Source organism: Hippocampus guttulatus, chromosome 17 (genome assembly GCF_054856545.1).
Source record: "Hippocampus guttulatus isolate MCC_2025c chromosome 17, RoL_Hgut_1.0, whole genome shotgun sequence".
Classification (NCBI taxonomy): domain Eukaryota; kingdom Metazoa; phylum Chordata; class Actinopteri; order Syngnathiformes; family Syngnathidae; genus Hippocampus; species Hippocampus guttulatus.
The window spans coordinates 9,036,244-9,060,043 of record NC_141277.1 but is presented as its reverse complement, the minus strand read 5'-3'; the positions used below and the strand labels follow the sequence as shown (position 1 = coordinate 9,060,043).

At 42.1% G+C, this 23,800-nt stretch overlaps 1 protein-coding gene across 1 annotated transcript in view; it reads right to left on the bottom strand.

The window, feature by feature from the left end:
- The window catches only part of trabd2a (TraB domain containing 2A), a 44,490-nt gene extending 25,794 nt beyond the window's left edge, over nucleotides 1–18,696 (bottom strand). Inside the window, exons 1-2 of the mRNA XM_086135853.1 lie at nucleotides 18,156–18,696; nucleotides 15,348–15,908 (exon numbers count right to left, since the gene is read on the bottom strand). Coding sequence (XP_085991979.1) covers nucleotides 15,348–15,908; nucleotides 18,156–18,266 — 672 coding nt within the window. The 5' untranslated portion in view covers nucleotides 18,267–18,696. The remainder of the gene's footprint in view (nucleotides 1–15,347; nucleotides 15,909–18,155) is intronic.
- Nucleotides 18,697–23,800: the final 5,104 nt, after the last annotated feature.

The following is a 23,800-nucleotide window of genomic DNA, read 5'->3' as shown; positions in this document are numbered from 1 at the left end:
AGGAAAAACTTGTTTCCGTGACAGTAGATTATGCACAACTCTTGCTGTTGATCAGGGATCATCAAATTTTTGTGATTTTAATTTTGGGAAACTGATGGGCCAGTTAAAATGTATATTTCAGGAACCTAAAATGTCCATCCGTCCATTCATTAACCGAGTCGCTGATCCTCACGAGAGTCGAGCGCGCGCTGGAGCCTATCCTCGCTGTCTCTAGGCAGTAGGCTGAACTGGTCGCCGGCCAATCGCAGGGGCGCACATAGACGAACGACCATTCATGCTCACAATCACACCTCAGGACAATTCAGAGAGCTCAATAACCTACCGTGCATGTTTTTGGAACGTGGGAGGAAACCGGAGTACCCGGAGAAAACCCACGCGGGCACGAGGAGAAGATGTAAACTTCACGTGAAAGCAACCTGATGCTAACACACAGGTGAATGCTGAGAGAAGCATTCACACAATTGCTCTTGTGGTCAGATATAGAAAGAAAAAAAAAGAATTCTGATCTTACTTGAGAAAAATGAACTTTATGGAAGGCAATAAATACTTAATTGACTTCAATATCTTGTTTGATTTATTAGGTTGACAAACTTTAGTTCTTTTTTTTTTTGTACACGACTACGCTGTACAATAAATAACATATAATAACAACACATTCACCATATTAATGGGTCTGTCCCAGAACTGTGACTCTGTCGAATTTAACCATCCGCGTCAATAAACATGAATGTCAGCGTAAACTCCCTCGCCAGTCTGCTTTGCCTTCAATGAAGGGGAACATTTTAGCCACTGTTCAAAAGTGACCCCCGGGCCCTCAGTCAAATATACAAAGAGTCCAGTCGTCCTTTTTGCCTTCTCCCTGTTACCATTTCTTTCCCTTCATCCAAAACCTCAATTCTCTCTCTTTCTCTCTCTCTCTCCCATTCTCGCTCTCTGCCTAAGTCTCTCACCCTGTAAAAACATTCTCGCAGGGTGCATTTACCTTGGTGCCCTGACGCAGCCAAAATATTTAGGCTGTCACGGGGAATCAGCCTCAACCCAAATGGCTTGGAGGTCCGTGTGTGCGTGTGTGTGTGTGGGTGGGTGGGTGTATTGGGGTTTGTGTTAATTGAAATGCCAAACCCCCAAACCAGCCCCTCAACACAATCGTCCCTCACTTGCACCCCAAAAAAGCTAAAAGTTTCCACAGTCTTTGAAATATAAAACATTTCCGATGTGACGGTTTGTGCATTATTTTTGTTTTTTATTTTTTTTAATAACCTTGATTGTTGGTCACACTCACTGAAAATGTTGAATAAGGCACTTTTGGGTCTAGAAAGAACACTCTTCTGACGTCTTAGACTAAACAACGGAGGACGGGCAAGTTAATGACAGGGACACTAATAGTCATGGCTCGACTCATACTGTGGTCTCCTGATATAGCGCTGAAGTCTCGTATTTGTAATATAGTTGAACCCGCGATGTGAAAATTCAGTCTCGAAAAATCCCACACAACCTTGGCACCTGTCATCACTATCGTGGAAGAGACTCGCTTAAACCACAGAAACTGATTTATTCCTCGATGCGTATAATTCCCGTGCTGGTTCACATCAGAGCCCCAAGACGCGGCGCGCACGTGTCCGCTGAGCATGCGAGCGACAAAAGCTGTCAGTATAAACGGTGTGCACGTGTGTCTCGCTCCAATTTTTTGTGAATGGCAAGATTTCACAATCCTGCTATTTTTGTTTCACTTCAAGAGTCCAAAATGTTCTTTTCAATAATATTCTGATTTACAGTACATTGTTTGTCGATTAAGCGGTAAAATCCAACTGTTTTAATCCATCGCAAGGGGCGATGCATCGCGCCACTTGCCGTTGACTGAAAAATGTTATCACAGTGGCCAAAGGCTTTGCTTGTCAACGTCACATGACCAGACCCAGAAAACAGGTGAGCCGTAATTGGTCGTCACCGGAGCCAAGAGGCATTGTGATGTCATTTTCAGTGGACGGCAAGTGGCCAAACGTACGGTCATCGACTGCCAATGGCTGTATTTTATTACAATGATGGTCAACATGATAGCATATTAAGTCTTTTTTGGGGGAGGGTATCAGATGCGCCACAGCCTGAGCAAGACTGTGTGTGCCCTTGGTTTGGTTACAGTGTCAGAAAATAGCAGAAACTTTTTTTGACTGACAACCCAACTTCATGAGTGTGAGTATTCAAAACACCCATGAGCCGACATAAATACAGGGAAATTTTAAAAAGGCCAAAAGTGATACATTTGGGTTTAAATTCGCAAAAGACAAACTTTGGAGGTATTTGCGTGGTCTAAATTTTCACAAGTTGTGAATTACAGTTATTTGAGATTTTTACTGGCTAAAAAGAGTGAGAAAAGCTGTCATCAGCGATATAATAACATATTATAAAAGGGAAATGTGCGCCTTTTAGATGTGCACGCCTCATAAAACGAGTGTTAGGATCCCCATATTATTTGTGTGCACCAACACCAATTGACTGGGATAACGTCGCAAACGCCAACAATTTTTCAGAAAGGCCCAACACAAAGAGCGCTACCCGAAATAAACGTGCAACCTTTGGCTCTGCAGAACAGATAGAGACAGAAATAATCATAGCACAAAGCCAGACTGCATAAACCGCTTGGCCGCACTTGGAACAATCCAAGCTTAATCAACTGCACACGCACCAAAACACGTCACTGCAACATGCATGCAAGCATGTTCCATCAAAAAAAAAAAAAAAAAACTGACTGGTTTTTGTCGATGCACAGCTTTCCGCCACTGACCACAACCTCTTAACCGCACACTCGCAAAATGGGACAAACACCCAAAAATGTTAAATTGGTCTGGTTGAACAAAATGTCTCATCGCAATCACTGATGAAGCAAAAAGGACTGCCAAAACCATGTCACCTCCTTGCTTGGGAATTTATTTGGCAAAGCAAGATACACTTTCGGAATTAAGCATTGCGAGCTAGCGAAAAATCTAACTCGTCGTAACGTGAAATTGTGGCGGATAATTAGTGTCGTGAACCAAAACACCCTCCATATTCTCGTTTCACTGGGTGCATTTTTTTTTGTTGCTTTCTTTTTATTTTTTAACCACAGCCCCAACACAATCGTGAAAAATGAAAAATACTTTTAACGTTCACGGTTCAGCAAGACAAACCGGTCATTTTACAGTTTTTTACCATGACTTCAACGTTCTCACTGACCTGGACTAAGGAACACAAAGCATATCACAAAACATGGTACCGTATTTTTCGGATGATAATTGGCAGTTTTTTTTCCCGGAATTTCCGGCCGGGAGGAGCGAGTTATGTGTGAAATTATGAACACATTATTATATCATTTCCCATGTTGTTTTGGCATTAAACCGCAAGAGGGCGCTCTATGCCTTTGTCGATAAATCGACGATGCGTCTGACTAAATCGAAGAGGAAGCGCCGCATCTTCGAGTGGGCGGAGCTTTTTAAAAGTGGCACAGTGGATGAAGATTTCATTGGATTTTGTGATTTGGAGTGACACTGATGGTTTGGAAAACTTGTTAGCATGTTCTTTATGCTATAGATATCTGAATAACTCTTAATATGCTACGTGAACATACCACCCACATTCTCAGTTCGCTGTTGATGCGTCATATAAGGTTAGCATATCGTACACTTATTCAGCCTGTTGTTCTCTATGTTATTTTTTTTTTTTAAATTGCCTTTCAAGATGACATGTCTGTTCTTGGTGCTGATTTGATCAAATAAATTTCCTCCAAAAATGCGATTTACACTCCAGTGCGATTTACAGTATATGGATTTTTTTCTTCTTTATTATGCTCCGGAGCAATTTATAATCCGGAAGATACGATACTCACTGTATAAGATGTCAAATATTTTCACGGAAACATGCAGAAGTTTGCAGATATCTGAGAATTCACAGTTGTGCATCCACTAATATCTGTCAGTCTAGCGCTAGACCACTGTCAGGGATCTTATCTCAGGAAGTTAAAAATTTGGGGCCTTTACAGCTTCTTCTGAAGGATTTGTAAGTAATTGTTTGTTTGTTTTTTGTTTGTTTGTTTGTTCTTTTTAAAGGTGATTTGTTGGCAATGGGAATAGTCTGACACAAAAATGCGAAAAGGTATTCATGTCTAATGTAAGGTGATGCTTGGCCGAGTGAGCTAACTTACAGATAAGCAACCCAGATGCAACTTTGCAGTTTACGGTTAAAAAAAACCATCATCCTAAATAGAAGATGATGCTTAAGGCAACTGTGGATTTTACTCTTAAAGATAAGGAAAATTGTGCAAACATTTCCAAGTCTGGTCCAAAACATCTGCGGCAATGCAACAAGCGTCTTCCTGTGTGGTGCTCCCATGTGAAATTCCACAAAAGCCACCAAAAATGTGCACTGAACACATAGGAGGTTTATGGTTAGTTAAGTGCAAATACCATCGTGCAGCTAAACATATTTACATACACTCACACTTCAGCATAATTCAATGGGAGCCAAGAGAAGAGCTGGAGCAACAACAAAAAAAAGAAGAAAAGTGAATTATATTGAAAAATTTGTACTACTTGTAAAATTTGACCCAGGTAAATTATCATTCAAATAATAGTCATGATTAACTTTTGTTCAACCTCATAAAGTATCAAATTCTAAAACAGCATTGAGAATAAAATAAACAATGTTACCCCAACTAGAATAGAAAACAATATTTTCTGTTTAAACAAATTACAAAAAAGGGCTACTGCCGCCACAATTAAACAAACAAACAAACAATCAAAAAATCGACCAAATTAATCAAACCAGGTGAGTTTACACAAGGCAGCAGAAACTGTTCAAGCACTGTGTCGGTCGCTTGCGGACAACTTTGGCTCAAGGTCCCTCGGCTCAAATCCAGCGAGGTTTGGCTCCTTACTGCTAAGAGCTGAAGAAGCTGGATGTAAACCAGACCGGCAACAAACAAGGCCAGTATGGAGCGGTCCGAGCAGACGTGGAGACATTTATAGATTCAAACCGCAGTGTCAGGTTAATGCTCATTTGAAAACGAAAACCTGTCAAAGAACAATCCTCAACAAATACTGTATATTTTTTGGGTACATGTTGAGCAATTGGGGAAGCTCTTTATCTAAAAACAAAAAAACAAAACAGCTTTGGTTTGCCGATTAATTTTGGTTTGTGCGCTTCTTATTTAGGGATTTAACCAGAAGCGGATACTAGAAGATGCCATGTGTCGCTTCACCACTTTCTTTTGTTGCCGTGGAATCTTTGAGCCCTTTTTCATAAAGACGTCTCGCTTTCCAGCATTTGTGGAAATTGCCTTTGACAAAAGAATCCAGCAAAATTACACACTGTATTCCCCAAACTATGTGTACTTTGACACAATCAATCACACGACAGATAATTAGATGTGTGGGTGACGTCAAGGCTAGCATGTGGTGTGAAAAATCTTGAGGGCAGTGGCAATTGTTTTCAAAACAATTCTCTCTCACAAGAGGCTTACTAGACAGACTTTTTAAAAATGATATAATACACATCATTTGATCATATCGAACTTCATCAGATGGCCTTTGATCAACAATTCTGACATCTAATTCCTTACTCCAAATTGTAAATTATGCTAGCTTACATCTTTAGCCTCAGTGCTGTGCGTACACTGCAGATTGCTTCTTCTACCTCCTCCACATCCCTTTCAACGGCGAAAAACCAAGAGCTCAAACGGCCCTGAGTAGGTCGGAGGAAGCGAAATTTGCAGTCGCGTGTCGGAGATCCTATTCTATGTTTTTCAAATTCCAATTGGAGTTCTTGTAGGCTAAAATATAAAAAAAAAATTTAGGCGGACAGAGATGAAATAGCTGTTCTTTTCTCAGTCGATCCTTTCTTTTTTACGTATTCTCAATCAGGTTGCTTGACAGGTCGTTTTGCAAATGCAGAGCTAGTGTCCAGTCATGTGACAGCGTGGCTCTGTTCTGATTGGTCCACGGGAGTCAAACCTCACAAATTGCTCCACTGAATTGGTGAAATGTTGACTGACCAACCACTGAAGATTTTGTAAACAATAACAACCACCTGAACATTAAAAAATAAAGAAATAAATAAATAAGTACATAAATACGAGTAGCATACAACGTGAAATGTCACAAACTTTCATGATCCAGGGTTACCATGGCAAAGACGGGAAAACACTACTTGCCGAATGATAAATCTGCGTTCAATGAAAATGATTTAGAGGGCAAATTATTACAATGCTGCTTTACGACAGTCATGTTCTAATACTGTGTACTCAGCTTTTATGTTGCACAACTCATAAGAATTGTTTGTTGCCTTTTTGTCCTCAAGTAATCATTTCATGGAGCTTTGATGACAGGAAGTATAAACTTTCCATCTTTAATTAGAGCACAGCCTGTGTTTGTCCACTGTGTCCGTAATTGCGAGTGTGTGTTTATTATTGTTTGTGTCTGGGCAGGCATGCTTGTTTGTGCACGTGCACATCAATGTGCAGTTTTTCATCTCGGGTTGGGGTAATTACACATGGGTGGGTATGTGTTAGGAAATGCTTTCCGCGGTGCCCCCTCACAGTTTGCTTAGAGCCACTGGTATCATGTCACATGACGGTGCTTGATTTCCTCCTTTCTGTTGGCCAAACATTCCCATATTAGATGTCAGCCACTTCCTCTGACATATCTGCCCATCACTCAGGATACCCGACACCAAATTCGTATTTTTCTTATCCTTTTCCTACCTAAAATATTTGTAAAAAAAGAAACAACAATCATTGATTTGTTTGCACCTTTGCATGCTGATAATTGCTTCATTATATGCCCAAATTCAACAACGCAATTTTGAGTACATACAAATACAGTGGATAAAAAAAGTCTACAGCCCCCCCTGTTCAAATGCCAGATTTTTGCACTACAAAAAAAATGCGACCAAGACAAATGATTTCAAAACTGTTTCCACCATTCATGTGATTTGTACAACTTTAACGATTGTGATGTGGCTGCGTTCAGAATTAACCAATCACATCGAAACTCATGTTAAATGGGAGTCAGCACAAACCTTTCACTATTTCAGCTGCCTCTGGTTAACCCCAAAATTAAGTTCAGCTGTTCTAGTAGGATTTTCATGACATTGTTTTTCTTTTGAACAGAAGCCTGAAGTTTTGGGGGCAAACACTGACTTTCTATTTTGAACTGTTCACAATTTGTTCCACCCTGACCACGGTTCCAGCGGAAGCAAACCAGCCCCTGTTCATGATGCTGTAACCAACATACTCAACTCTTTTTTGGTCATGAGCAGTGTTGGGATTTTATCTTTTATACCAGTTAAGGCCATAAGGTTCAACCTTGGATTTTGTTATCTACAGCATAATGTATAAGAGAAAAAGGCCCGCATGATAGACCTCCTTACGACGCATTCGATAGATACCGACCTCTAAAATGAATTGATGCTCTGGCTTGTTCATGATCTGTTCATATTTCAAAAAGCAACATATTAAACATATTATTTTACAACTACAGTGAAACTCCTCTATAACGAAATCATGTTTGCAGCAAGAAATTTTTCACAACAGGGGGTTTTTCACTGTAGCAAATTTGATCTCAGATGTAAACACACACACACACACATGCACACGCACGCACACACACACACACACACACACACACACACACAGGAGCAGGAAAGTGGGAATGGTGTTAATGCATGAAGATTTCACACTAAGGGGTATTTCGCCCATGTAGGTTTCGTTGTAGAGGAGTTTCACTGTACAATCTGTATCTGTCAATATTGATTTGAAAGGGGGATGACAATCATCAAAATAATATCTGATCAACCAATAAGCAAAAAAAGGATTATACAAGCTACTTTCAGTGCAATTTTGCCGACTTCATGTTAGTCTTGTCAGAGGACACAAACCTACCTAGTGAGGCTTTTACAAGCGCTTGACAGTAAACAAACCCACCAACCTGACTTTGGCATCGTTTTGGCATTTCTGCTCGGTAAACTGCAGAAATCCATACAGTTTATACATGATACTGTGTAAATAAATGTTTGTTTGAGTTGAAATAGAGCAAGGAACAAACTCTTCGTATGTGTTTGCTTTGAGATTAGTGCTGATTTTCTTTCCAGTGCGTGTCCGCTGCAGCGACTGCAGCATGTTTTGTAAATGTTTTCTGTGTATTACTGTAATTGCCCGTCATGGCAGAGTAGATGTCTTGCGTTTGAACGAAATAAGATGCGTCAGTAGGGAAACTGGCTTTGACTTGACTACATAAATTTAACTAATCCAGGAAAATTGATGACAAAGCAGATGCAACATTTTAAGTAGCCCGTTTACCAGCTCATGAAGATTTCCTCCCAAGGGCAGACAGGTGCAGGAAGAAGTGTGCAACATTGCAGGATATTTGAGGCATTGCCATTAAAATACGAAAAGCTCAGCGTCGACAAATGTATTTAAGAGTCACTGTCACAGCGACCCTCCTCATATTTAATTTTTTGCAAATGAGTGTCTGTTACAACGTAAGAGGCCATTGGAGTCGTTACGATGCTCATTTCAATGTGTTTGTGGACCATCAGTCCTCTATTGTTATGTAAATTAAGATTTTTACAAGCTGAACGTGACCAAGAGCCTGGGGAACAATTGTTATGACCAAGCGAAGGCTAATCAGCCGAGAATTAGCATGTGACAGAACATCCTTAATGTAAACAAACAAACAAAAATACATTGTTAAAGTTTCATTTAATTCTACTTGGAAGAGATGTTTACATAAGACAACAGGATTTAACCTTGTTTTAATGATAGGCTGGAGGGAACAGTTCTATGGTGTTATCAAATAAATTATTTTACAAAAAGTTGAAATCATCTGTTGTGAGCCCATCCTTGAGTGAGTGACTGAGTGAGCGAGCGAGTTAGTTGGTTAGTTAGTCAGCTAGCGAGCTCAGTAAGCTAACTAGCTAACCGACTAACTAGCTAGTTAGCCCCTTTGTGATTCATGGTGAGTTCATAGTGAACGACATGAATTGTGTTTTAGTTGATGCGGTTTTGATTGTTCTTAGTTTTGTCATGCTTTCCCTGTTCCCCGGTGCCTATTTGAGTTTTCTCTGGGTAATTCAGTTTCCTCTCACATTGCAAAAACATGCAACAATGCTACAACATAAAATTTCCATTTATCTTATTGCCCTTAAATTCTTCACATTGCCAAATTTTCCCATTATTTCCCAGTTGGAACTTTTCCAACCTCTGAGTTTTTACGAATGATGTCATCGCATTATCTTGCAGATGACTTTTGTTTGTACAAGGGGAGTTTTAATCTTTACTGTGGCACGAAGAATAAATATGTCTATGCACAAAAACTGTGCATGTTGAAGGATTTTGCTGCAGTTCATCTCAATGCGCAAACTTCAGAGTGAAAATAAAGTTGCTCACTGAAGATGACAAGAGCAGAGACAATGATCTGGCCAATTTGTCACGTCCCACTTAAATTCCAGTGGCTTTGCTTTTGGCTGCATGCGCAAATATGAGCCGTTGGGCCATTGTGCCATCACAGACTGGAACAGGATGTGATTCTTTTCAGTGAGATGCAATCACTTTGGCTGCCCGTGTGTTACAGTGAGATACTGTCATCGTGCCAGCATCACTGTAGATCTACAGCACGCTCTCTCGGACACACACACACACACACACACACACACACACACACACACACACACACACACACACACACATACACACACACACACACACACACACATGAGTTCACACGCTCACTATTTGCTGAGGGGTACTTTGCTCTGTCGGACAGCAATTGTGGAGAGAAGGAAAACTTCTAGTACACCTGCACAAATGAACATTTGCCCAAATGTTGTGAGCTATTTGAATGTGTTTCCCTCTCATGTAACGATTATACACTAAGTCCATTTTGATTGTGAGGTATAAATGTGACTAAATCTTCATACTTCACACAGGATAGCCTAAAACCTGAATTTGAACTCCAAACTGCAGAACTTTGAGGCTGACATGCGAACCGCTAGGTGACATGCTAACCGCTAGGCACCAATGCACCAATACTTCACTGTTGTCTCGAATGTAACTGGGGTTTTTTTCTTTACAAATATCACTGGTAATGTTACCCATAACATCAGTTGTTCATGTTTGTCCTAAATGCCACGGGGTTTTGCTGCTCATTTGTATGCGTGAGAAAAAGGTATGTCTTGCCTTGCTGTTTGGCAAAATACAAGAATAGAAGAAAAGAAGACATTATAAAAAATGTTTCTTTTGGCTAAAACTTAAGCAAAAGAAGGAAGATGTTTGTACTAAACTTAACTGGAATGTCATTGATAACACTCCTCTATGTCCTACTGGTTGCTATTTTACAATGTCAAAATAACTGACTGCTGTGTAATAGCGTCAGGACAACAGCCAAGCTAGTTGACATTTACAGCAGCGCTGCACTTGGCAAATAAGCAATGAGAGCAGTAAAGGGATCTCAATTGCTCCATCACATGTGTGCTACATTCGTGAATGATGCATTATTTTCAGCCAACCAAGCTTGTATTACTCACAAGTTATGAATCTGGGTTTTGTTTGGATTTCATCAGACCTTACTTTGTGAAAAGATCCAAAGCTGTGAAGCGTAACCTCATGTCAGAATCGAGCAAGTAACATCATGACGCCTTTTAAAGACGCTGATGGAGTCACGCCTTCCCTCGTTAATGACTCTTCTTTAGATCCAAGACCACATCTCAGTTTTCTGTGCCAGTCCCTAGTAGTCATGAATGGACCAAATGGGCTTCAATCATTCCTCATAGACCTGCATTCATTCCGGCACCATGTCCCATTGCTCCCAATGATGGTAGGAAACAAACAACACTTTCATTAGCAGGTCTGCTCCAGTGAAACGTGGAATGTTCCATGGCTTTCCAACAACACGGACACAGAAAGGACGCCTTCATTCGCCCATTGTTGTCGTCAACAAGCTCACTTAGTGTAATGGGTTTGGTGGAGCCCACTCTTCGAAAGACAAGGGGCACAGTGCACAAATAAAGGGCAGTCATGCTTACACCGATTAGAGATCTGGGAAAAGAGAGGATCATTTGTTGTGGTTCAAAGTGCGAGCGCTCAGCGGATTTCGTTGATTTTCAGTAGACCAACTCAAAAATAGAAACAAAGATGGAGCAACAACGAATAAAATGTCATTAGGGATCATTTGGGTCTTAAAGAGCAGCGCAAATAGACTGTAGGCCAGCGAAAGGGTTGTTCTTATGTCAGCTGTCTTTGGGTCGCTGGTTGATGTCAAATCAAGAAGCTATTCTAATAATTGTCAAGCTGTAGCACTTTGTAGAAAAATGGCTTTTTGTTGTACTCTGGTATAAATTTGTATCTCCATGGTAGCTTCCAGAAGTGCAATTATTATGGTGCTATGTGTGGATTTAACTGCAGCGTTCGATCCGGTCAATCACGGTTGGCAGCACTAGGTGGCCATTGAGTGGTTCAGATCCTATTTGGAAGGCAGATTTATTTTAAGCTATCCTTGTTTGCACCGAGTTTAGCGCAGCTCCACTGCCGTAAGGTGTTCCACAGGCTTCAATTCTGGGGCCTCTTTTGTTTTCATTGTCTCTGCTCCCTTTGGGTTCCATCATAATGAAACATGGTACTTCCTTCCACTGCTATGCAGATGACTATCAGATTGATGTTCCGCTGGGCAAAAAAGATGCTTTCTCATTGAGGCCTTTTTTATCCTGTCTGTAGGAAACAAAGGGCTGGATGGCACTGAATTTCTAGAATTTCAATGAAAAGAAAACTGAAATATTGAGCTGGCCCCTTGAAGTCAGATGGGCCTGGGCTTACATCAGACCGCCGCTGATTAGCCTAAAACAACGAGCGGAAGGCAATGCCAAGTTGTGTGGTGTGTTTTCGTGTTGTCAGCTCAGCATGGAGGTTATTTAAGGGACACGAGAATTCATTGTTTATTCTTCAGGAGATTTTGTGGGTTTAAATGCAATGAAGGCTGTGATTACACGGGGTTTCAAGTCACCCTGCAGTGAGTGTTACTGTAACATAATTATTGGCAGAGAGTTTTATTGTCATGTAATTAGGGTTCTGTAGCTTGTTAACTAGATTGAGGTGAAAAATTGGTTATAGGAGAAGGCATGTGTGTTTCATTGGTTTTCATATGGGTCAGTTGGACACGTTTGTACTTTATATCCGATGAATGTGAACTCACGAAAGTGTCGTAGGAAATTGTAAAAAGAAAAACAATATTCAACATCATTATTTTAAACACAACAAAGTGGACTTCCTGTGCTAAAACATTTGACTTATTGTTATTTGAAAAAGTGGTTTCAGTGAGGTGGGTCATGCGTATATTTGTTAGTGTTTGAGGAGTCATGTAGTTTTCAGGTAATGGCAAAAACTGCCATCTTTTTTTTCAATTATTGGTCACGCTTTGCCTGAAAATTGACTCTCAATACAGGTTATGCCAAGTACAGATCTTATATACAAAACTGCTTCTTGATCTGTTGGTTCTGGGTTTTAAAGTCCAGGATGGGTTAGGTCCCTGAGGATGTCATTTGCCTTCCTAAATCAGGGAGAACTGAAGGGTTCCACCAAGGAAAGGAGCAGCCAGTAATCATCTGGGCTGTGGTGAAAGGCTGTCTGCCAAATATTTGATAATATGTGCCCCTTTTCATCTAAGTGAAGAAGTAGACCTTCATCTTCGTAGAAAACGAGACGCTAAACTAAATAGCTGAAATGATAAAAATCTTTCCAGAGCTACAATGAACTTTCAAGTGCATCTCCTCCAAAAGTGATCTCCACGCAGGCGCCACATGTTGACCACAAGTGCTGTCATTGGCTGTTTCTGCTTTCTTTCACAAGTTCCTCAGATTGTTGTGGAGATTGTTGATGAAAACAAAGTCGAGGAAGTGGAAGGAAAGACCAGCGGTCTGCTCCATTTGTGTAACACGCGTCTCCGGAGCAATCTGCGCTGTAAACCATCTGACCCAACAATCTAATTTGAGGGAAAACAGCCATTATTGCACGGGGGGAGTATGGAGTATGGAGGTTGTTATTTAGTTAGCATTCAGGAGCATGTCACAAAGTGAAATGAAACAGTTACACCAGGGATGGGAAACAGGCCCATGGGCCGCATGCACATTTTTTAACAAACCCCAAAAATTATTCAAAGAATACTGATATACATTATATATGCATTTTTCCATGAGACAGGGAGAAATGGGGTGGGGGGGGGGGGGTTCCTGTAAAAACTGTGATAAATCAAAAATATTAAAACAAAATATTTTTTTAAAGATCCATAAATATGTACAACCTGGGTGAGTTTATTTTGCGAAAAATGTACAATATGAGTCCTAATCTTGGTTTCTTGTTCAGCAGTTTTATGCCGTCCTTGAATGGTATTTTTTCATGCAAGAGACCCCTTCACACAGGGGGTGCGGAATGGTTGCTTTATCCAAAACAGTCGACATGGATTTGAAAGAAGATAAGCACAAGATATGTACTGCTGCAAAATATGAGACACATGTAACAGCGGTGAGGGTGAAGACTTCAAAAAGGCTGCATATACCGGTACATGCTTTTCATTCATTGGCACTTTTAACACAGCATGCAAAGCACGTTATCGAGCAACTGTGGTCTCTTTCAAAGACGCTACAACATGTTGCATACATCCCAGAGATAAATGGTGATCCGGCTAAAATAGTGGAAGCTTAACATAAAAGATGCCGTTCAATTGCAAGTGATGTAATGTAATGTAACATTTACTCATTGCTTGTTGCCACCAAGGATCAAAAATCAAATGCTGCCAGGTGGTTTTTTGAGGAGAATTATATAGTGAGGGGCTAGCAAAGCCCGCTTTAAAATAACAACACTTAAAGCTTCTGGGTGTTAGCGTAAATGGTTGTGTATAATCCCCTCAGCTCCCAACCAGCATTAGCTGAAATTCCTCAATAATAGGCAGCACGACTCTGGAGGGACTCATGCCTTAGTGAGATGTTTGTAATACTGGAAAGGGTCAGTGAAGGGCGCAGACAGACAGGCAGGCGGACAAGGAGGCTCAAGTGTGCTTCTGGTTTGGAGAACAAGGTGCCTCTTCTTTTTTTTTAGGGTGATTTCAGACCTGAACCATTTAGGATCCATTTTTCCATCATAACAAAGGACGTGGTGGAGCGGGGCTGAATGTTTGCACAGCTGATTATTAACACCGCACCTCGTTCCACTCAAACAAGCCAACGGGAGCAAGAGGGGGAAAGTGGCAACTCCAATCCTGTTGCGGCTTAATCCGTGTATTTGGTCTTTGTCAATTATATTGAAAGTCCTCGGGCGATATCGATTTGTGCGCGAGGCCTCGCCTGCAAAGACGTGACGTCATGTGTGAAAACGTAACAAATCTAGAGAGTATAATAATATTCCCTTCATTCATTTATAATCCACTTATCCTCACCAGGGTCGTGGCTGCACTGGAGAATATCCCAGCCGTCTTCGGGCAGTAGCCGGGTACACTCTGAACTGGTTGCCAATCGCAGGGCACACAGTGACGAACAACCATCCGCACTCACACTCACACCTAGGGACAATTTACGGTTTTCAATCAGCCTGCAATGCATGTTTTTGGAATGTGGGAGGAAAATCCACGCAGGCACGGGCGAGAACATTCAAACTCCACACAGGAAGGCCAGAGCAGGAATCAAACCCTGCACCTCTGCACTGTGATATGCTCATTAGTCCACAACCGTGCCGCCCTCTGGTGATAATGTTGATAATGTATTAATTATGAATTTTTCCACCAATCTAGACATTAAAAGTCAAAAGACAGTCTGATCAAGACCTGACCATTGGGTGCACTCAACTCCCTCAACAAGTGAACCCGTAACATTAGTTCTCCTCACCTCGGTTTTCAGTCTAATTGTTTTGGAGTGATGAATCCTGATCAGACTTGTTACCAATGGTCGGCTTGATGGAAATAGTTGCAGCTAGCTTAATAGCGTGACACGATGGCAGTGAGATACTGTCACTCTCCACCGACCAATTACAGAAGTTAAAAAGGAAGGAGTGTGTAAAATCCTCCCATCTGAACCCACGGTATTGTTTGAAAGGAGTGATTGTATTTCTGTCTCCTTTACAGTATTTATTTATTTCCCCATTGTGTCTAGCGCCACACTACACAAGCTAAACAGACTGCGGTGTGACTCATTACCAGCAAAACAGTGCTGTGCAAGTAAACAGTGAGACAGAGAGATTGTGTACCAAACTGGTCTCAATCCTACTTCTTGGTTAAAAGAGTGACTTATGTAGGTAAGGATTTAATATCGGAGAGGAATATCGGCTGCTCTTTCACGCTCACCTGGGAGAAATTGAGGCCGTTGAGGGGATGACACTGTTCCTCCACCTTCTCCACAGCTCCTGTCCTTTTCCTCATCCTCTCTGCCTCCTGTGCCAGGTACAAGTCCAGCACCGGCACGCCTCGAGTCTTAATGTCCGCCTCAGTGAGTGAGTTAACCATCAGCATGACCCAGACAGGACGCTTCCTCTCCCAGTTTCCAGCGATGGCGTTGAAGAGGTAGTCCGCGTAGAGTCCCTTCCCTCTCTGATCTGGCGTCATCCATGAGGGCATCATGAGTTTGACATACTCCAGGTGCCTCTTGAGTCTGCGATAGATGTCTCTGGGTAGAACGTCCTGCAGGTTCTCGCCCTGAGGAAGCAGCTGGCAGCTGGTCAGGGCCGAGATGGTGTAAGGATCAGTCAGGTCGAGCTCAAAGTAGACTATGTTGCTCTCCTGGAAGGCCTGCTTGGAGTTCTCAGGGATGAAGTCCCACACACGAGTGTAGGGAACGTGGATTGTGCCGTAGAAATACGAAGGAGGGTCCCGTTTGATAGTCCACAAGAAGGAGTTTAAGTCAGTTTGCTGCAGGGGAGAAAACAAATATTTACCTGGATGGGATAATACTTGCAAACATTGGTAGTGTCGTGGTTCACCTCACCTTTCACAATTAACAATTGCCATGAGATTCATAAAGTCATCTTAATGTCATCACAAAACAGCGGTCATGAACCATTTTTGCCCCACGGACCGGTTTAATGTCAGACAATATTTTTAGGGACCGGCCTTTAAGGCCCGTTAAATACAACAAAAAAATATGATATGACCTGCATGAAAACTGTGGTATTTTCTAAACATAATAATAAACACGAATTATGACACGAGGGGCGTCCTATCTGGCCACAACACCCTCTGGTCGCTATGGTAACATTTAAACGTTCCTTCAATATAAAACACCGTAAATACAAAGTGTATATAAAATACAACTGACCACTGCCGCAACTTATGCAGAGTGGGCTTGGTACGCGGCGGGAATCTCCCGTTGAGACAAATCTGTATTTTAGTCAAGTCAAGTCAGCTTTTATTGTCAAATATGCTCTATGTGTAACATACAGCACAGATGAAATCACTGCTTTAAGTAGAACTCTTGATACTGTCGATTAAATGTAGTCTTTTTTCTCTTGAAAGTCTCCTGGCTAGGCCTTCTCCCCTTCCCAAAGACGTTTGTTTTCGACTCACTATGCTAGCTTGACTCACTTTGCTAGCTCCGGGGTTTTTGGTGTAACCTATCACGTGACCGAGAAGCGCGCCTTGAACAGCGTCAAAGTGACATTCTGTAAATGGATGTAACACAGAATCCGGTAATTTTTCAAAATAAAATATTTTCCGGATTCCGAAATGAATAAAACGGAAGTAATGTAAGTTATTTATTCTCTCTGTGCAGCCCGGTACCAAATGACCCACGGATCGGTACCGGTTGGGGACCATCGCTCAAAAAGACCCCCTGAGAAAGAAGGGGCTCGTGGTGGGAAATTACACGGGGACAGGTCAAATGAATTGGGAAGGTGACTTTGGCACAACGTTGTTCATCTCAGCCAGGAAGTCCCAGATGATCAAAGTATTTTTAACAGGCATATTGTAATGATGAAGCAGCCACAAGTTTTCCCATCATAATTCTACTCTTCTCCCACACTCGTCCAGCCTGCACCTTGACAAGGGAGAACTCATAGTTTGTAGCTTGGATTTAAAATCTAGTTTTTGTGACACTAGTCCTTGAACTTTTCTGACACAGCCCATACATATGTTGGGATTGTAAAAGGAAGACGGGGAAAAAAACAAAACAAACAATACAAGACAGGGAGAACATGCAAACTCCACATGGGAGCTGGAATTCCAATCCCAGACCGCAGCATTGTAAGGCAGATGTGATAACCACTAACAATATGCCTCAAAGTTCTTCAAAAATTCTGATGCGACAAAAATTAAAGTTCTGAACATAACTTTCACTTCTCAGCGTGCTTGTTGTTTAGTGACATTTCAATCAACAATCGAATTACCATTACAGCAAGCCAGCAGTTTAAAAAGAAAAGTTATTTCACGCCTTGCACATCAAACACCAGAGCTGTCTGACACTTACCCCAAGAGACTGTTTATTAGCCGAGTGCTAACAGAGCCATAATGACTTATTAACAGGCCACTTGGGAGCAAAGTGTCAAACAAACAATACACGTGATGTCACATGATCAGACTGCGGATTAGCCGTCTTCATGTTTCTGGATGGATCTGACTTGCAATAATAAACTTGAGACTGATAGTAGCCTGAATGTGTATACAGTAATTGATGGCTTTCTTACTTGTCGAGCCAGTATTGCAGTTGTGGCTAAAAGTTCCTGGAGTGATGTATTTTCTATGAGTCTCAGCTCTTTAAAATAAAAATAAAAATCGGAGACATTTTTGGGAAAATTAAACAAATTTGTGGAAAAGGTCATTATTTATATTGCTGACCTAGCAATATAAATTGCTAGGTCAGCAATTTATATTGCTGACCTAGCAAGTCAAGCCTTTTTTGAAATGTAGATAAATTGCAGGTTTGTGACACTATCGAAATTATAAATCAAGCATGAAAACAGAAGCAGCAAAGTTGGTGAGTCAGTACACAAACACAACTGCAGTGCTGAAAATGAATTATATTCTGCATCCTATATTCATTAATCATAATAATAACAATCAATTAAGTGTATGTTTTGCTCATCTTCATTCTATCTATCTATCTATCTATCTATCTATCTATCTATCTATCTATCTATCGGTCGGGCGGTAAATCGGACTTACTTTCTTGTTGAGCTCGCAGTTGCTTGAGTCCGGTCTGATCCTCCACGGGTCGCCTCGGACCATCAGAACCAAGCGGCAAAGGATCAGTGCGCTCAGGGTGCCGCGCATCATCCTGACTTCCTCCCCCCCCCCCCCCCCAAAAAAAAGAAGTATTCCGAACTATGCCACTGAAGGCATGGGTGAGTTGGACCGTGCACGGCTCCAAGCGGCCACGCCAAACAAAGCGGTCACGCTCACCCGTTGAGCCCGCAGTGGTACTCGGGCGGCGCGGTGATGGTCATTTGGAGGGCTTTTTCTTTTGCTTCCACGTAGGGGGGGAGGGGGGGGGGGGTCACATCACATCGTCTGCTTGTCGGGAGCTCCCTCCTTGCTCCTCTTCTCTCCGCGTGGCCTCCTCCTGCGATCCAAAGTTGTTGCGTAAAAACAGGCAGAATCACGCGTGCGTCACAGTGGACCAAAGAAAAGTTCGTGAATGAAGGCACAACCCCCCCCAAAAAAGTCTCACTACGGCTTCACTGATTTTATTTGCATCTGTGTGAGTGTGTCCACATCTCCGCTGAGTACGTGTGTGCGCGCACACACATCTCTGCTGTCAGGGGTCTACCCCCCGTGTCGTTCTGCAATCCGCCCACCAAACCCCCTTACGCACACGCAAACACACGAACACACCCGCTAACCTTACTTTAACCGAAGTTCTCAGACCCCTAAAATTTAATGATTAACTTGATAGGGACAGTGTGCAAACAGATGTATGCCCCCCGCCGCACCACCCACCAACCTGGAAACTTTCTCTCCCGTCAATGGAGAAAAGATGAGAACGGATACTCGCAAGTAAGCATCAATCAGAACACACGCAGCAGACGCAATCGTGTGATGCATAAATGCATATTTGGTGTCACTTGTATGAAGTCGCAGGATGCCTCGCAGGCAAAGACGAGCGGTGCCAGTTGAGATGCGAAGGTCCGATTACCATCGTGTCGGACAAAGTGAGCGACATTAACATGAGAAAACGTGCAATAACGAGGCGCTTTGCACTGCAAATTCATGAAGATGGGGCAGACACTCAATTATTGCGCATTCTGTAGTGCAGTGACACTCACAAAATAAAATGAAAGAGGCTGGCAATTCTAGAAAAACTAATTCGCAAGAACGTGCATTTCCTTCTATGGATGTTATTTTTTCTTGTCATCTGTTATACGTGGCTGACGCATTTTGCAACTTGACAAAGGATATAAGTGCCAGGTGAAGTCTAATTAGGGCAATTTTTTAAACGCTTAAAATGAGAATTTAAGGGTTGCAGTGGACCACAAATTGTCAAGTCTGCTTAAAACTCCCCCTTGTGGACAGTTACTTAATGCAGGTGACGTTTTCTTCGCCCCAGGGAACTTTGGAGGTTATCAACTACTCTACTTGATACAACTGTTGATTGTATCCATTTTCATTAAAGGAGGGAGAACGTTTGAGCATGGGAGCAGTATCAAAATGACAGAAAAGAGGCATTCAAACTGCTTGTAGTGGCATATTTGCAATATGTGTAACACATAGGCCAAGCTCGGCTCTATAAAGAAGAATTTCCATCATATATTATTTGGCCTGGTTTCATCTTCCCAATTTAATTCCCGGGGGGGGGGGGAGCAGGGCACGCGTCATGTTCTCACACAACGGGCTCAGCAAATTTAACAAGCACATTACAGTCAAGCCTTAAGGTAGAGACAACGACACTCATCGAACAACAGCGAGCATTTTCTCAAACAATACTTTAAGTCAAAGACCTGGTTCAGCAACTAGTTTTCATAAGTGGATGACTATTGGCAACTGCTTTTGTTAAGATTCAAAATTCGAGTTGCTGGTGAAAGGCACTGCAACATCACAGCTGGAACAGACAATCAAAAATGCCCTTTTGCAAACAAACATTTTTAAATTAATTTTAAAAAAGCTTTTCAAGCACACTCTAGACCCAGTCAATGCAGGATACACAGTCTATAGTGTCTTTTACAACAATACAGTACTTATGTTCATTTACAATTTCGTATGAACTGTATTTGTGGCTACAAAGCAAAGCGTGGAGAGTCCCTGTCACTGTCAGGTAATGCGTGATCAATCATTGCTAAGAGTCTCTCAAAAGAGCCACATAGTTTACTTATTTTGTGTGTTCAAATAATTATTTTCCCCTCCTTGAGCTGCTTGGAAAACTGTGTCACCAATCATGAACCTTGCATTTTCAGCGTTGTGACATTAACAATGAAAAAAAAAGAAATTTTTTTTTGGGGGTCCCTCGAGCTATAAGGACAAACAGGCTTTGATTCGTGTCATACAAATTGTATAGCAGTCATGCATATTTTACATTCATTTTCGATGCAAATTTCACGAGCAGGTCAGGGATTGTGAGGAAATCCAGAAGTTGTGAACCCACTCTAAGGTGAACAATTCAGTAAATTCACGTTTCATGTCAAAACTCAGGCTCGCTTGCTCGTGGGTGATTACAGCAGACAAAATGTCACTTTGGGCTTCGACCGAAAGCCACATGGAACAGCTGCATCAGAGGGTAATTATAACAAGGCGCTGGCTGTGCAAAAACACTGTCAACGTATCACTACCGACGGGCCAAACGGTAGCATATGAAAAGTAAAATGAGCACCCATCTGAAAATGTAGCCCCCAAAGCTTCAAAATCATATCCATCTCAAGTCTTTCAGCTGAATTGGAGGCAGTGTGTTCAAAAGTCCACCTTGGCTTTTATGACATGACTGCTATGGAGACCATCTGCACATTTCCACATTAAAGTGACTGTCCTATAAGCAAAGATCAAATGGAGCTTCAGAGGAAACCAGCGCAAATATCTCCTTCTGCCTGCCTCCATGGGAGAGAGCTTCAAAAGGCTCGCACGAGATGGAAACTGGCACACATGTTTCATTTTATACGGGGCCGGGAGGTGGACCTATTTGATCCCGTTAGACACAGGTGACCCCCCTGGCCCCCGCAGCATTCGATGCCATGACAACACAAACTCTTGATGCTTAAAAAAGTGAATAGTTTCCTTACATCAGCTAATGAAATGAAAGAAAGCGGCCCGGTGGGCAACTGGTCAGCGTGTCGGCCTGCGTGGGTTTTCTCCGGGTACTCCGGTTTCTTCCCACATTCCCAAACCATGCATGGCAGGTTGATGGAAGACTCGAAATTGTCCCTAGGTGTGATTATCAGCGCGAATGGTTGTTCGTCTGAGTGTGCCCTGCGATTGGCTGGCAACCAGTTCAGGTTGTCCCCCCGCCTACTGCCCCAAGACATCTGGGATAGGCCACGTGAACCTTTTGAAGATCCGAAATCTTCAAAAATCCGCATCCGAAAATGGTTGGATGGATGAAATGAAAGAAATGTGCCATAACCATCTGTGGCTGCCATTCTTGTGGACTTGTTTGTTGTGAGAGACAAAACATATTTTTTGGCTTAAATATAATATTTATTAATATTCATAAAAGTGCCTCGCCTTGTTTGACAGCGTTCCATTTCAGACAGCGTTCAACTTAGGACCAAATATGGAGTTTTCTATCTTTGCATGCTTGCCATTTTTGTGGTAGGACTCCATCCAACATATTTTGATGTTGTTTTTAACATCTTTGTAAAAAAATAAAACGGTCCCAACAAAAGCAGCTTTGGAACTACAGTCATGTTAAATTTAACCCTTTGAGGGACAGCGGTCACTACAGTGGACAGCTTCTCATGTTATCAGGTTACAGGGTGCATGAAAGGCTTAATGGAAAATTTAGCGTTGATTTCTGTTTCAAAATAACAGTTTCCTTGTTTGTGGTCAGATTGTGAAAATAATCATAATAACAATAAAATTGATTTTTTTTTAATAAGCAAGATGTCCAAGGTGTTATTTGTGGTAGAACTCAAGCGCCTTGAAAAAATGTCATTTAAAAAAAACCTCACACGCCGAAAGATTATGCAAATCAGGAAATGTTTCATGGCAGCATACTGAACGAGCGATTTACACATCTGCCACGCAGTTCTGATATTCTGGGTTCGAATCTCTCTGGCTTTCCTGTGTGGAGTTGTTTGTTTTTAAAGATTCTTTGTCACGTTGCTAGGTGGTGGTGGACCCCAAAAAGCAGGCAGGAGGAAGGAGCAGGGTGTGCTTGACAAATTGTATTAAACATAGAGAAAACTAAATCCAAAACCAACAAAGTCCAAAGTATCAAACAAAAATCATGACTAAAGATAAAACATAACAGCAAGCAAAACATGACTGAAACAAACCTGATTGCAGCAAACAAACATGACAGTAGCCAAGAGCAAACAATGACCCGACACTGAGTGTTCGGGCTGGGGGTCCTTTTAAAGCCGCTAATTATCTAACGACCAACAGGTGTGCAGCTGCAGGGAAAAGCCCCACAGTGCCACCTGTTGGTCACAAACCAAAACATGACATTCTTAAATCCTCCATAGGCATGAATTGCCATTTGTCTATACGTGCGACGGACTCCACGGCATTCCTGAAACTAGTCAAGTTCAAAGAATTTCCTGTTCGTTCCTCCTGTGAAATGATGAAATAATTTTTTCTTGACATTTTTTTTTCAACGTTGATTAATCGCCCCCCCCCCCCCAAAGCAGAGTGCCCAGAATAGCCCTCAAACAAAGCGAGAGATGACTGAATGTGTTTCTGTGCGCGAGAACTTAAGATTCCTATCTCTTGATAACACTGTTGATGTGTCTGCACACACTCCCGTTTGCGCATTCCTTGTTTTCTTTTTACGATCCTTACAAGTGACCACATGACGACATGACTTGAGCAACGAGAACAAGTCTCTTTCCAGTAACAACAGCTCCACATCTTACGAGTCAGTCCATTACAGCTGCTTACATTTTATCGAGCGTGTCCCGCTTCTTTCACGGTGCATTAAACTCTGATTGAGAAGCCCGTAGCTGGGGTGCGCGCGGTTGCTTGGGCGCCCCAGAATACCCACAAATTTGAAATCAAGAGGTCCCCAAGCTATTGTCCAAATGTATCACATTAGCAGTTTTTTTAGGGGGAAGACGGCGAATTGCAATCCGGATAGCTTTGGAAGACGCAAAATGAATACACACATTTGGGAATGATGAGACATGAATTCTTGGCAGCATTACTGATGGAATGAAATGAAGGCAAAATGCCAAATGTAGTCCAAATGGGTCAAAGGGTGAGCCAGTGTGGCATCACCCTCGCTGGAAAAACTCGACTTGTCATCTTTGGCGACAATTTCAGCGCAAGCAACCCGCAATGAGAATCAGCAACGGATACGAGATGAAGAATGAGATGCCATCCTACAAAAAGTGCGTGATGCGGCTGGTTCGGTTTCGTATTCCGATGTGTCTTTCTTGATTTAAAAACAAACGTGACAGTAAGAACCAGAAACCAGACGCTCCACAGTCAGCTGCGATGGAAGTGGTCGTGTGACTACAGTGTTAGTCACGGCATCAATGGCAAGGTGGTGTTCACGATACAAAAAAAAAAAAACATTTACGGGAACCCACCATGTCCCGGTGGCTTTGTGGTCTGACGCACATGAGCCACATACGCTAGGCATACAATGGTTTGATCCGGGCTTATGTAGTTAATTAGAGCAACGCTAACATGGCAACCCCCTTCAATCCGTGTTTTGTTGTCGC